This window comes from Mauremys mutica, chromosome 20 (genome assembly GCF_020497125.1).
Source record: "Mauremys mutica isolate MM-2020 ecotype Southern chromosome 20, ASM2049712v1, whole genome shotgun sequence".
Classification (NCBI taxonomy): domain Eukaryota; kingdom Metazoa; phylum Chordata; order Testudines; family Geoemydidae; genus Mauremys; species Mauremys mutica.
Window position 1 is genome coordinate 373163 of NC_059091.1, and position 11777 is coordinate 384939.

The 11777-nt window shown below is 58.7% G+C and overlaps 1 protein-coding gene across 2 annotated transcripts; it reads left to right on the top strand.

Moving 5' to 3' along the window:
- The first annotated feature begins 224 nt into the window (after window positions 1-224).
- LOC123353609 (tubulin beta chain) lies at window positions 225-11220 on the top strand. 2 transcript variants are annotated; one of them, XM_044994850.1, is made up of 4 exons: window positions 225-245; window positions 7148-7256; window positions 8003-8113; window positions 9549-11220. In XM_044994850.1, exons 3-4 carry the CDS (start codon window positions 8053-8055, stop codon window positions 10604-10606), a joined length of 1119 nt encoding a protein of 372 aa, XP_044850785.1. In that variant the 5' UTR covers window positions 225-245; window positions 7148-7256; window positions 8003-8052; the 3' UTR covers window positions 10607-11220. The 2 variants fall into 2 exon arrangements, with proteins under 2 accessions (XP_044850785.1, XP_044850784.1); XM_044994849.1 differs by lacking the exon at window positions 225-245 and adding an exon at window positions 989-1137.
- The last annotated feature ends 557 nt before the right edge of the window (window positions 11221-11777 follow it).

Consider the following 11777-nt stretch of genomic DNA (forward strand, 5'->3'; position numbering starts at 1 on the left):
ACACAGGTGAGGCTGATCTAGATGAACCTGTCCCCTAACCTGGAGCAACAGGTGTGGCCTAGATGGGCCCCTTCCTGGTCTGATCTACCTGGCAACGCTAACGGTGAAGGAGCAGGGTCATCAGCACTCCCCAGTGGGCAGGATGCTACTTGCTTACATGGGCAGGATACAGCCGGTCCCAGAATTTGGGCTGTTCCCCTGGGACGTATTGCTTCCCTCCTGAGCCTGGTACTCAAGGAAACCTGGTATTTTTGGCCTGCTTCCCCTGTGCTCCACCCTGGTCTGTTACCCTGGAGCACCCCATCTTTCCTGCTTGGCACCCCCCTGCACCCTGTTTTCCTGCTCAGCATTATAGGAGCTCCCCCACTTTTTTCCACCTCTCTTCCCCCTCATGCTGCAGACCCCCACCCCCCCTTCAGTAAATCCCAAGGAAACCTTAATAAACCCCACGTTCATCTGTGGGGTAAGCGGAGCAAGTCTTTCTTCCAGGGTGGGTGGAGTCTTGGGTGAGCCCAGGCTGGGGATGCAGAGTGCATGGGGTTATTGGGGGGGTGCTGCTGAAGCTGGGGGTACTGAGATGGGGGTGCAGGGTGCATGGAAAGGGGATGCAGGGTGGTGCTGTTGAGGGTATGGAGAATTTGGGGGGTGGGGCAAGGTGCAGCAGGCTGGTAGAGTTTGCAGACCGTGCACGGGGGTGCAGGTGCTGAGTGCTGGGGCAGTTTGGGGTGCAGAAGGCAGGGCCTGGGAACGCAGGAGCTATTAGAGACACGGAGAGGAATACGGGGCACAGGAGGGGTTAAGGACGCCGGTTGCAGGAGCACGGGGTGGGGGTGGGCGCATGAGGAACTGGAGCAGGGGTACGCGGGCTGCGGGGCGCTTTAGCCGGGGTGCACTGGAGTTGGGGTGCAGCTACGGGCGCGCGCACCGGGGGGGGGGGGGAGTCGGGCAGCTCCGGCCCATGCGCAAATTGCGCATCGCCTCTCGCTGGCCCGCCCCTCCCCCGTCTCCCCCGGGCTCCATTTAAAGGCGCATGCGAGGCCGCTGAAGGATTAAGGGACAAGCCGCAGCCGGAGCGAGACCATGCGGGAGATCGTGCACCTCCAGGCCGGGCAATGCGGCAACCAGATCGGGGCCAAGGTCAGGGCGGGGCCGGGGGGGGGCGGGACCCCTAGGTGGGAGCTGGGGGGGTGGGGCTCCGCAGGATCTCAGCCCTGGGGCGGGTAAGGGCTCTGGGTCACCCCCTTTGGTTTCGCTTTCCCTGCCAGGGTCCCTAGCCCAGTGCGACCCCCACCCCTGCCAGTGCCCTGCAGATGGGGGAGACCCCTCACCAGGCGCTTGTGTGGTGGGGCGGGGGCTGGTAACCTGATCGGACAGTTGGTCATTTTGTGCTCAATCTGGGGGGCGTGTTGGTGGGGGGGTCTGGCTGGGGCACCCCCCCCTTGCCACCCCAAGTCCTATCTGTGCCCCGATCCCGCCTGCCTGGAGAAGGACACGCCGAGCAGCTGTTTGCGGCAGCGAGGGGGTGGGGTGGGCAGAAGGGCTGGCTCCCAGCCCCCCCCCCGGTCCCTGAAATAGCTGCGGATCCACAGGGCGGGCTGAAATAAAAGGGCGAGATCGCAGGGGGCAGCCCCGGCCCACCCACCCAGGACGAAAATGCAGCTTTTCCCCCCACTGCGGGCGAAGATCCGTGGACTGGGGGAGAAATCTGCCATTGCCGCATGAATGCGGCTGGCTGGAGAGGCTGCCTTGCACACATTCACAATGGCTCCCTGCAGGGACAGCTAACGCTGCCCTTTGCAGGGAGCCCCTGTGGGGAGGGATGGGAGTCTGGACCGGTCTCTTGTTCTGTGGCATCAGTCCAGAGATCTCCAGCCTCTTAAAATAGCCCCTGGCTTCCCCCTCTGTTTGCGCCGTGCAGGGGCGGCTGGGCAGGGTGGGTCTCTTGCAGTGGCATGAGACCAGGGATGAAGATGGCTCCTCCTGCTGCTGGGCCCTGGGTCTGGCTGGCTGGCTCGTCCTACACCCAGCGGGTGAGTCACCAGAGCACAGTGTGAATTAGTCACCGCCAGGGAACCGAGGCAGGAATGGGGCGCAGGATCCGGTGGCAGTGAGATTCCAGGCCAGGCAGGCAGGGATGTGCCTGCTCAGCTGCCAGGCAGGGGAAAGAGATCTGAGCAATGCGGGAGTAATGCAGAGCCTTTCCCTTGGGGAAGCTGCTCCTCTCAAATGCCGGAGCGACCCACCCATCCCAGAGGGGGCAGAAACCGGGATGCGGCTCCCTGTGGCTCTGGCCCCAGCTTCCCCTGCCAGACCTCCTAAATGAAAGCCTGACAGGTACGGTTTGATGCTAGACAACATATGGCGGCTCTCCTCCCCACCCCCCAGTCGCTGCACACGTTGGCAGAAAGGCCCATTTCTCTTTACTGGCCCGGTCGCCCCATGCTGGAGTGGCAAGGGGCTGGGATGGCAAAGCACCAAGCCTGTACCAGGTCTCTCTCTCTCCACGGAGAGGTGCCACCTTGGTATAAATGCGGCGTGAATCTGACAGGACTGGTGTGGCTGTCTCTGATCAGGAGCGTGGCTGTCTTGCCAGTTGCACCTGTTAAATGGGCTCCATTCAGCCCATAGCCCCTGTCTAGGCTGGAGTCCTGGTCCACTTGTCTCTCTCAACATCCTCCAGCTGGGGGGGTTAAAACCCTGCAAGCTTCCCACCATTGTCTCTGCCTGTCCAAATGGAAGCCAGATCCCCCCGGCATGGCAAGCCCGGAGCGCCCTGGATCAAAATGCTGAGCTGTGGTGGGCAGCAGAGTAGCTTGCTGGGCTTGTTGGTAGCCGGTGCCGGAGCCACCCTGGGGGAATCTTGCCAGCTCTGGTATAGTGATGTCCCCGTCTGGCATGTCAAGATGCTGCCGGTTTTGGGGCGGGAGCTGAGGGCATAAAGTTGTGAGCATTGGGGAGCAAACAGCCCAGCTGTGCCTCAAAGAGGAGGCCACGGGTCACCCTGGGGGAGACCCTCCCAGCCCTCGTCAGCAATGAATCTCCTCTCAGAGGCAGAACTGCTGGGAGCTGCTTCGCTCCCCGCCTGATGCTGCGGTAGCTGCACGACTGATCCAGAAGCGGCACTTTCGCTTGAGGCGGGAGCCTTCCCGGCATGCACTTGGGGGCCTTATCGGCTGAGCTGGTACCTCGCCTGCCTGGCATTGCATCAGCATCGTAAAGCCTTTGTTACGAGGGCGGCGGGCTCAGAACCAGAGTAATTTACCTGCCATGGCCTAGCTCAAAGGGCAGCTTTCCCGCCCGGGGAGGGATTCCAGAGCCCTGAGCCCATGGGACAAAGGTCAGAAAGTAGGAGCCTGGAGCACTGGTTGGAGAGGGCGGATCTGGCCCTACAAGGCAGCTGTGGGCTGGTGACGCCCTGGGACGGGGAGTTCTCCCAGGCGTTCAGAACAGTGGCGGGGCTCGGCCCGGAGTTTCTGTGTCTGCCCCGCCCGGCCTTGTGTGGGGATGGCCTGGTGGCTAGGCCCCAGGCTGGCTCATGCCGCCATAGGGAGCAGGGGCAGGCCCTGAGCATCACCAGGTGGGGCGGACTTGCCCTGCTGCCAGTGGAAGTGGGGCGCGTCCTGATGCAGGCCACGTGGCCTCTCCTTCAGGGGGGGGTCGCTGGCAATGGTGCAGGGCGGCTGGGGTGTCCGGCTGCTCCATCTGCACTGTGTGGGGGGGTGTCCTAGGATCGCCCCTGTTCTCCTAATAGACACTTGATCTGCAGGGTCAACCTAAAAGCCCCTGGCAGCCCTGCTTGCCTGTCCCCCCCCCCCCCGCCCCCGCAGTAAGGCTGCTGGCAGGTGTTGCTTTGGGGGTGCAGATCCAGCCCACTCGGATTGCACTTTCCCCAAACATCTGCCCGCCCCTGGGATCCGAAGGCTTTTAACCAAAACCCAGTGGTGGTGCTAGCCCCTGGGGGGCCATAAGCAGGAATATTTTGGGGTCCCTCCCAACGCTAAAACAGGCACATTCTTATGAAAATAATAGCAAATGGAGGGGGCCCTTGAGCTGCTCGGGGCCCTAAGCAATCGCTTTGTCTGTTTGCACTGTGACACCCCAATTCCAGCCTTCCCTGTAGGGTGCGGGGGGGAGTTGCCTTGTTGGAGTGGCTCACCCATAGCAAGGCCATGCTGCGGGGGGGTGGCTGATGTGTCTGGGGCGGGGGGGGCGGTTCTGCCCAGTGTGGCTGTGGGAAGCCTGGCCCTGTGTGGTAATGGGCACAGGGCTCATGTTCCCACACGCCTCCTGCAGACAGAACAAAGCTCGGATTGAAACTGCCCCTGCGGTTACAGGCCCCTCTGCAAAGGGGGCTGGCGCTGCCCCCTCCCCCCCCCTTCAATTGCCTGTCGCTTTAAAAAGCCGAACCTGTCAGGCCAGGGCTGGTGCAGGGTGGAGGAATCGGCATGGGGGGTGGGGGCGGGGTTGGTGGATTATTTTTGGATCCCTGCTGGTGCTGGTGGGGGGAGGAGTGTTCAGTGGAACCTGGAGGGGAGTGGGGCTGTCTCCTGGAGGGAGGCTGAAACTAGCTCAATGGCTTGTTTCACCCCCTTGTTTTTAGGGGTTCGGTTCCTCCTGTGCAACCTCCCCCCCCCCCCCCACAAGATACCAATTCTCCTTCCCAGCCCTGTACACCAGCAGGGAACTGAACCCCTGAGATTCGGGGGTGAAGCCAGGCACCAGAACAGCTCCCTCCCTTTTTGTTACATCCTTGGCCCCCCGGAATGTACCCCAATTCTGGCCAGCTGGGATCTAACCCTCAATTCGAGGGAAGGACCCTGCTGCCTCCTCACACCCCAGTTTCAGCCAGCCAGGATCTCAGACCCCTGAAATATTAGCCCAGCAAGAGGGGAGCCTTGCAGCCTGCTAAAATCTGAAGCAGGGAGGGGGGAATTGTAGAGACCCCACCCCCAGATCTGCATCCCCATCCCTCTGGTTTCTAGACTCCACTCCAGTGTGGGGTCTAGTGCCTGGGTGGCGGGGGGGGGGAATAGGATGCCTGGGTTCTATTCCAGAATCTAGGGGTGCTGGCAAGGGGGGGCACCCCTTCCTGTAGCATGTGGGGGGGCAGAGGGGTAAGTGACAGCACTACAGCCAGGCAGAGGAAGGGAGGGGTTTTTTAAGGGGTGTGTGTGGGTGTCTGCTTCTCTCCCCCCCCCCCCCCCCCGGTTCTGCCTTTGTGGATTCCTTGCTGCCCACCCCCACTTCCTCCCATGTAGCCAGCGCCGGGTATAAATAGAACCTGCTGCAGCAGCAGCATCATAGTGGCGAGATCGAAAGAGGCGAGGGCTTGCGGCGGCTCCATTTTAGAGCCATGCTGCAGAATGTGTGTGTGTGTGTTTGTGCACACAACTCTGCTGGACAATAGACTGGTGTTAAATCCATGCTGATTTCTTTTGACCTGAATGTTGCAATCTCTTCTCTCTCTCCCCTGACCTGATTGTCTGAGGGGGAGGGGCAACTGGGAGGCAGGACTCCTGGGTTCTTACCCCTCCCTCCCCCCAGAAGTGTAGGGTCTAATGACTGGGGGCAGGGGGGGTCGTCTGATGGCTGGGTTCTATTCCTGGCTCCAGGAGGGGAGCTAGAGAAGGGGGCAGGGCTGAGATTCTGGATTCCTGGGTTCTCTCCTAACTGGGAGGAACTGGGTTTCATGGCTAGAGACTGGGGTTGGGGGTTGGACTCCTGGATTCTCGAGCTGGGACTATTCTAGTGGGTGAGGGAAGCGGGGGAGCCAGGACTCTGTCCTGGGTCCTCCACCCTCCCTCCAGTTCTGCCTGTGAGTGCAGGTGGGTTGATCCCCTCATTGTAGCGGGGGTGTTAGCCAGTTTGAAAACTGCTGTATTTTAAGCTGATGCCACAAAAGTGGGGCTTGTACCTTCCAGGAGGCCCTGGATAGCTGTGTGGTGCTAGAGACTGCCCTGGTCTGCGGGATGTCCCAGTACCCTGCAAATTCCCCTGGGTTCACAGGCGCTTAACCCAAGTACCCAACTGTACATTAGACCAGTGCTTCTAGGGGCGCTGTTCTGCGACTGACCAAATCACAAGAACCCAGCCCCGGGGACTGTGCTCGCAAGCCACCTTCCAGAGATGTCCTGAAACCTACCAGGTCAAACAGTCTCGCGTCCCTCCCTGGCAATGAAAAGGCAGAGATGGCTCTGTGGTGGGCTGGGATGAGAGAGAACTGACTTCAGTTCCCGTCTGGGTTCTCAAAACTCAGCCGTGATGGGTGGTGAATTCTCTAGACAATCTGGGTTTTAAGCACCCTAAATGGAAGTGGAGCCCTTGAAAAAATCTAGCTCTGCCTCAGTTTCCCCATCTGTAAGAGAGAGAACCCTTTCTCTGCAGTGTCTATTCTAGTTTGTAAACATTTGAGGGGGTGTGTGTGTGTGTGTGTGTTGGGTTTGAGGTCTTTAGTACTTCTGCTATTTTAAATAAGTCAGACACTTGTCTTGGGGAAATGGGGTAAGCAATTTTTCCCCCACTCTTTCCTCCTCCCCCCCCTTTCCTCCTCCCCCCCCCCCAACCTCCCCCAGCAAGCTGGGTCTGAGTGAAGTACTAACCCAGCTTGTGGAAAATGACAGATAATACCGCCCGTGTCCCTGTAACTGGTGCAAATGCCACCTGCAGTTAGCCTGGCTAGGATGACAGCCTGATAAATAAATTACACTCCTATCTCCCCGACTGAGGTGCAGAGACCATAGAAAGCAAATACAATACGCTCCTTACAATCAAGGGCATTCGATCAGTTTTCCTAAAAGGATCTGAGGCAGGCAGATGCTAATAACTTGGTGGGCGGGTGGAGAAGGAGATGATCTGGCAGGTATCTAGTTCCATCTTCTCACAGAGGAGGGGGGCAGCTGCAGCAGCTATCAAGCTGAGGCAGACCTGGGTAGAGCAGGTTTAATGATCATGCTTCAAGGCACAATCCAGTCACCAGCTGGTGGTCAGGAAGGAATTCGTCTCTCATGTGGTGGGTTAGTATTGCATAAGCTTGGGTGGGTTTCTCTGCAGCCAGCCCCGCTGCCAGGCTAGATCCAGTCTGCAGCTGCTTGCAGAAGGGTTTGTTTATGTGACTTTTTAAACCCCTTCCTCTACACCCTCCCTGCAGTTCTGGGAAGTCATCAGCGATGAGCATGGCATAGACCCCACTGGTACCTACCACGGAGACAGTGACCTGCAGCTGGAGAGGATCAACGTTTATTACAATGAGGCTTCAGGTACCGAGTCCAGGGCAGGTGGGGGGGGTGGAATTGTGGGGGCAGGGGTCTCTAACCACAGCCTGTCTGTGCATGGTGGGTCTAGAGGGATCTCCCCCATTAACACACTGCTTCCTGGTGGGTGCTTGAAGCTTCCTGGCTAGTTCCTTTGTTAATGTCCCGCTGGGAGGGAGGTGGCCTGGTTGGCAGTGCATCCTAGTGGGTGGAACACGGGACCAGGGAGTCAGGACTCCTGGGTCCTATACCCAGCTCTGGGAGGGGAGTGGGGTCCAGTGGTCACAGCAGGGGGGCTGGGAAGCCGGACTCCTGGGTTCTCTCCCCTGCTATGACCTTTTGTCAGATCACTCAGGTGCTTCATTTCCTCTCCTCGTCAAATAGCTAGTGGCCAGGTCTTGTGGGAGTGAATATGAGGCCGCACAATCCTTCCTGGTGCGCTCTGATGCACGGCAATCAGTGAGAAGCAAGTAGCTGGTGGCACCCACCTGCAGTGGAGAGTCTGGGGGGCTGGGGGTCTCAGCAGCTGCTCTGGCTGCATCTGTAGCAATCCATTGCTTGGGGGAGGGGAAGAAATCCCTCCCCCACCTCCCCCCAATACACACACCTTGGTCTCTGGCCTACTGAGGCAATCCCGGAACTCGGGGCTGGGCCCCACCCGCCAGCTAGACGCCCCCAGGGCAAATGGGTGACACAACCTGTGATGACACAACCCGGCCTCCTGAAAGCATCTGATCTCTCTCTTCCGCCAGGTGGGAAGTACGTGCCCAGGGCAGTCCTGGTGGACCTGGAACCTGGGACCATGGACTCGGTCCGATCTGGTCCTTTTGGGCAGATCTTCAGGCCTGACAACTTTGTTTTCGGTAAGGTGGGCAGCACTGAGGTGCTGGGGTCTTGTGCGGGGAGGGTCCCCATCAGTGCAGGAAGAGCTGAGGTCCCCTGCATGTTTCTTCCCAAAACAGCACTGTCTATAATTGGCTAGTTTCTCCACCACATGGCAGGGCGTCCCTCTTGGTGGGACCCGTGTTTCAGGGACAATGGGTAGGTTAATGATCCTGGCCCCACGAGCTACCCATGGAGGAGACTGACTTCCCCCCACAAGGCGGGATGGGGTGGCCAGTCTATCCCCAGCTCAGCCTGATTTCTCCCAGCGGGTGGGTGATGGCTTCTGTCCCTGCGCTCCTCGTCCCCACCAAGAGGAGGCGACAATGAGATGGTTAGGAAAAGTGGGGCTTGGGGTACCACCCCCCTGTCCCTCTCCCGCTTGACCCCTTGGGTTCTTGTGCTGGTTCTGGACAGCAGCGTCGCCTAGTGGTGAGAGCAGTGGCTGGGGGCAGGGGGAAGCCAGGACTCCCAGGTTCTCAGAAAACCGACTTCCTCCCCCAGAAAAGAGAGAATCTCTCCGAAGGGACCTGGGTGGGGTAGAACTTGCTGAAGAAGCTCAGAGCATGTGTGAATAGCTTTTAATTACTGGGCAAGGCACTTTAATTAACAACCCCCACCTACACCCTCTGCATCTTCAGGAAGGAATTGGAGAGCCCCAAGGCGTTGGCTGATTCATTCAGCTGTGGAGTTTTGCCAGTGTCTGGATCCCAGGCAGGATCAGATGGTGCAGGATCTGAAAGCTGCGGGGTTACCCCAGGCTCTCCAGTGACATGTCCAGGCTTCTGAGCAGAGTTCGGGGCCCAGAGTAGCTAGCGAGAGGCTGGGCCACCCCGACCCAGCTAAGAAGCTGAAGTCACGGGAAGGGGGCAGTATCTTAAACTTCCGCACGTTTGCAGCAGGCCCAACCTTTTGTGGCACCCTGAAGGGGCTGGAGCTCCAGCGGGTGGGTGCTTGGCTGTGTGAATTGGGCCTCTTTGGGGTGCCCAAGCTGAAACGCTAGAGCCAGTCTTGGCTGGGGAAGTTAGTGCGCAGTTGTGGGGGTGCTGTGTCCCCCGGCTCCCTGCCAGTCTTGTGTGCTTCCTTCCTGTCCCGTCACGGACAATCCAGTCTCCTTGGTCCTCTGCCCCAGTCTGCCGAAGGGGCCGGCTGCGTCTGGCAGCTGTGTGCACATGAGCTGTCCGGGTGGCCCATGTGTCGAGTTTGGTGGAACTCAGCCCTGGGATCATCCATAAAGCCACCAGGGCTGAGATCTGCTAAACTCAACACGCTGGTCTTCAACGGAGACCATGTCCTTCTATCTAGGGTTGGCTTGGCAAAGGGTGGACACTCCCATCCCCCTCCCCCCAAGCCATGCAACCCGTAGTGCTCCCGGCGTGTAACTGGACCCCCGTCCCCCCCTTCCTTGCTGCCTAGGTCAGAGCGGAGCTGGTAACAACTGGGCCAAGGGGCACTACACGGAGGGGGCCGAGCTGGTGGATTCGGTGCTGGACGTGGTGAGGAAGGAGGCGGAGAGCTGCGACTGCCTGCAGGGCTTCCAGCTGACCCACTCGCTGGGCGGCGGCACCGGCTCGGGCATGGGCACGCTGCTGATTAGCAAGATCCGGGAGGAGTACCCCGACCGCATCATGAACACCTTCAGCGTGGTGCCGTCGCCCAAGGTCTCGGACACGGTGGTGGAGCCCTACAACGCCACCCTGTCCGTCCACCAGCTGGTGGAGAACACGGACGAGACCTACTGCATCGACAACGAGGCCCTGTACGACATCTGCTTCCGCACCCTCAAGCTCACCACCCCCACCTACGGCGACCTCAACCACCTGGTCTCGGCCACCATGAGCGGCGTCACCACCTGCCTCCGTTTCCCCGGGCAGCTCAACGCCGACCTCCGCAAACTGGCCGTCAACATGGTGCCCTTCCCTCGCCTCCACTTCTTCATGCCCGGCTTTGCCCCCTTGACCAGCCGCGGCAGCCAGCAGTACCGGGCCTTGACCGTGCCGGAGCTGACCCAGCAGATGTTTGACGCCAAGAACATGATGGCCGCCTGCGACCCCCGCCACGGGCGCTACCTGACGGTGGCGGCCGTCTTCCGCGGCCGCATGTCCATGAAGGAGGTGGACGAGCAGATGCTGAACGTGCAGAACAAGAACAGCAGCTACTTCGTGGAGTGGATCCCCAACAACGTCAAGACGGCCGTGTGCGACATCCCGCCCCGCGGGCTCAAGATGGCTGCCACCTTCATTGGCAACAGCACGGCCATCCAGGAGCTCTTCAAGCGCATCTCGGAGCAGTTCACCGCCATGTTCCGCCGCAAGGCTTTCCTCCACTGGTACACGGGCGAGGGCATGGATGAGATGGAGTTCACCGAGGCGGAGAGCAACATGAACGACCTGGTCTCCGAGTACCAGCAGTACCAGGACGCCACGGCTGAGGAAGGCGAGTTCGAAGAGGAAGCAGAGGAAGAAGTGGCATAGACCTTCCCGTTCCCTCTGTCCCCCGACACACGCACCTTGTGCCCACCAGTCCTACTGAACCAATGGACCACGCTGCCCCTGCTGGCGTAGGCTTGAACGTTCTCCACCCAGCTAGAAACCGATGGTGCAAATCCTGCCCCCTACTGGTAGGTTGGGGAAGTTCAAGGTGTCTGTGTAGCGGTGGGAGGGTTTGTCGGCCTTGTTTGGGAATGGCAGCACGTGGTAATAGGTCTAGGTAGAAACACTGTCGGTCTCTTCCCTTTTCATCCACCACATCTCACCCTCCAGAAACACAACTCACCTGCAGTGAATTCTGTCTTCACGTCATGTACAGTCATGTGGTTTCTCGTTTTCTTTCCAGAGATGAGTATGCACTAACTCGTCACTTGCTCTTTTGTTTTTTTTTTTTGTTTGTTGTTGTGCTGGGCTTAAAATTAAAACTAGAGGATCGTGGAAGTCATGGGTGGGGGGGGTTGTGGGATGGAGCAGGCCGAGGAACTGATCTCCAGGGTGGGAATCTCCCCTAATCCCCTCCCAACCCCCGCCTGAGATCTTTCTGCTTTCGAAACAGTTTGTCTGTATGTTTCCACAATAAAATATTGAATAATATTAAAGTGCAAGTGTGCTGTGCTGGCCTCTTTCTCGCAAAGATCAGCCACAAACGGGTGCACTACAGGATGCTTGGGGGCTTCCATTGAAGAATGCAATTAATAAGTGCGGTGATCCTATCGATCCATAAATACCCAGAGGTGGTGGGGAAGGTTTGGACTTCCATTTTTGACTGGAATATGCTGATTGGTCCATATCGAGATCCTAGTGAATAGTGAGCTCCCCAGAGATGTGGATGAGACAGGACCAAGCTATTGACTCTTCTGGGGGGTTCTTTGGGGAGGTTTTTATTTTTATTTTTTGCAGAAAACAAAGGTCCTGATTTTTCCTCCTGCTGTGCAATGGGAATCTTCTTAATCCCCAAAATTCCCATGGGATGGGAAAGCCAATTTCCACCTGCCTCTATGCATAATGGTCATGTCGACCCTAAAAAGGTCTGGGCTCCTGTCAGCAACATGAGCCTCTGTTCTGTAGGCAGGGGAGAGAAGGTGGATGGAACCAAGGCTCTGGACTCAAATCCACTTTTACTTCCCCACAGTCTGGGTTGTGGTCTCTGTTCCTA

What these genes read in the sequence shown, in the direction of transcription:
- LOC123353609 (XM_044994849.1), top strand. Translation starts at nt 1,081, where the DNA reads ATGCGGGAGATCGTGCACCTCCAGGCCGGGCAATGCGGCAACCAGATC. An exon ending in GCAACCAGATCGGGGCCAAG is followed by an intron (nt 1,138 to 7,147) that starts GTCAGGGCGGGG and finishes CCCTCCCTGCAG; the next exon opens with TTCTGGGAAGTCATCAGCGA. An exon ending in TTATTACAATGAGGCTTCAG is followed by an intron (nt 7,257 to 8,002) that starts GTACCGAGTCCA and finishes CTCTTCCGCCAG; the next exon opens with GTGGGAAGTACGTGCCCAGG.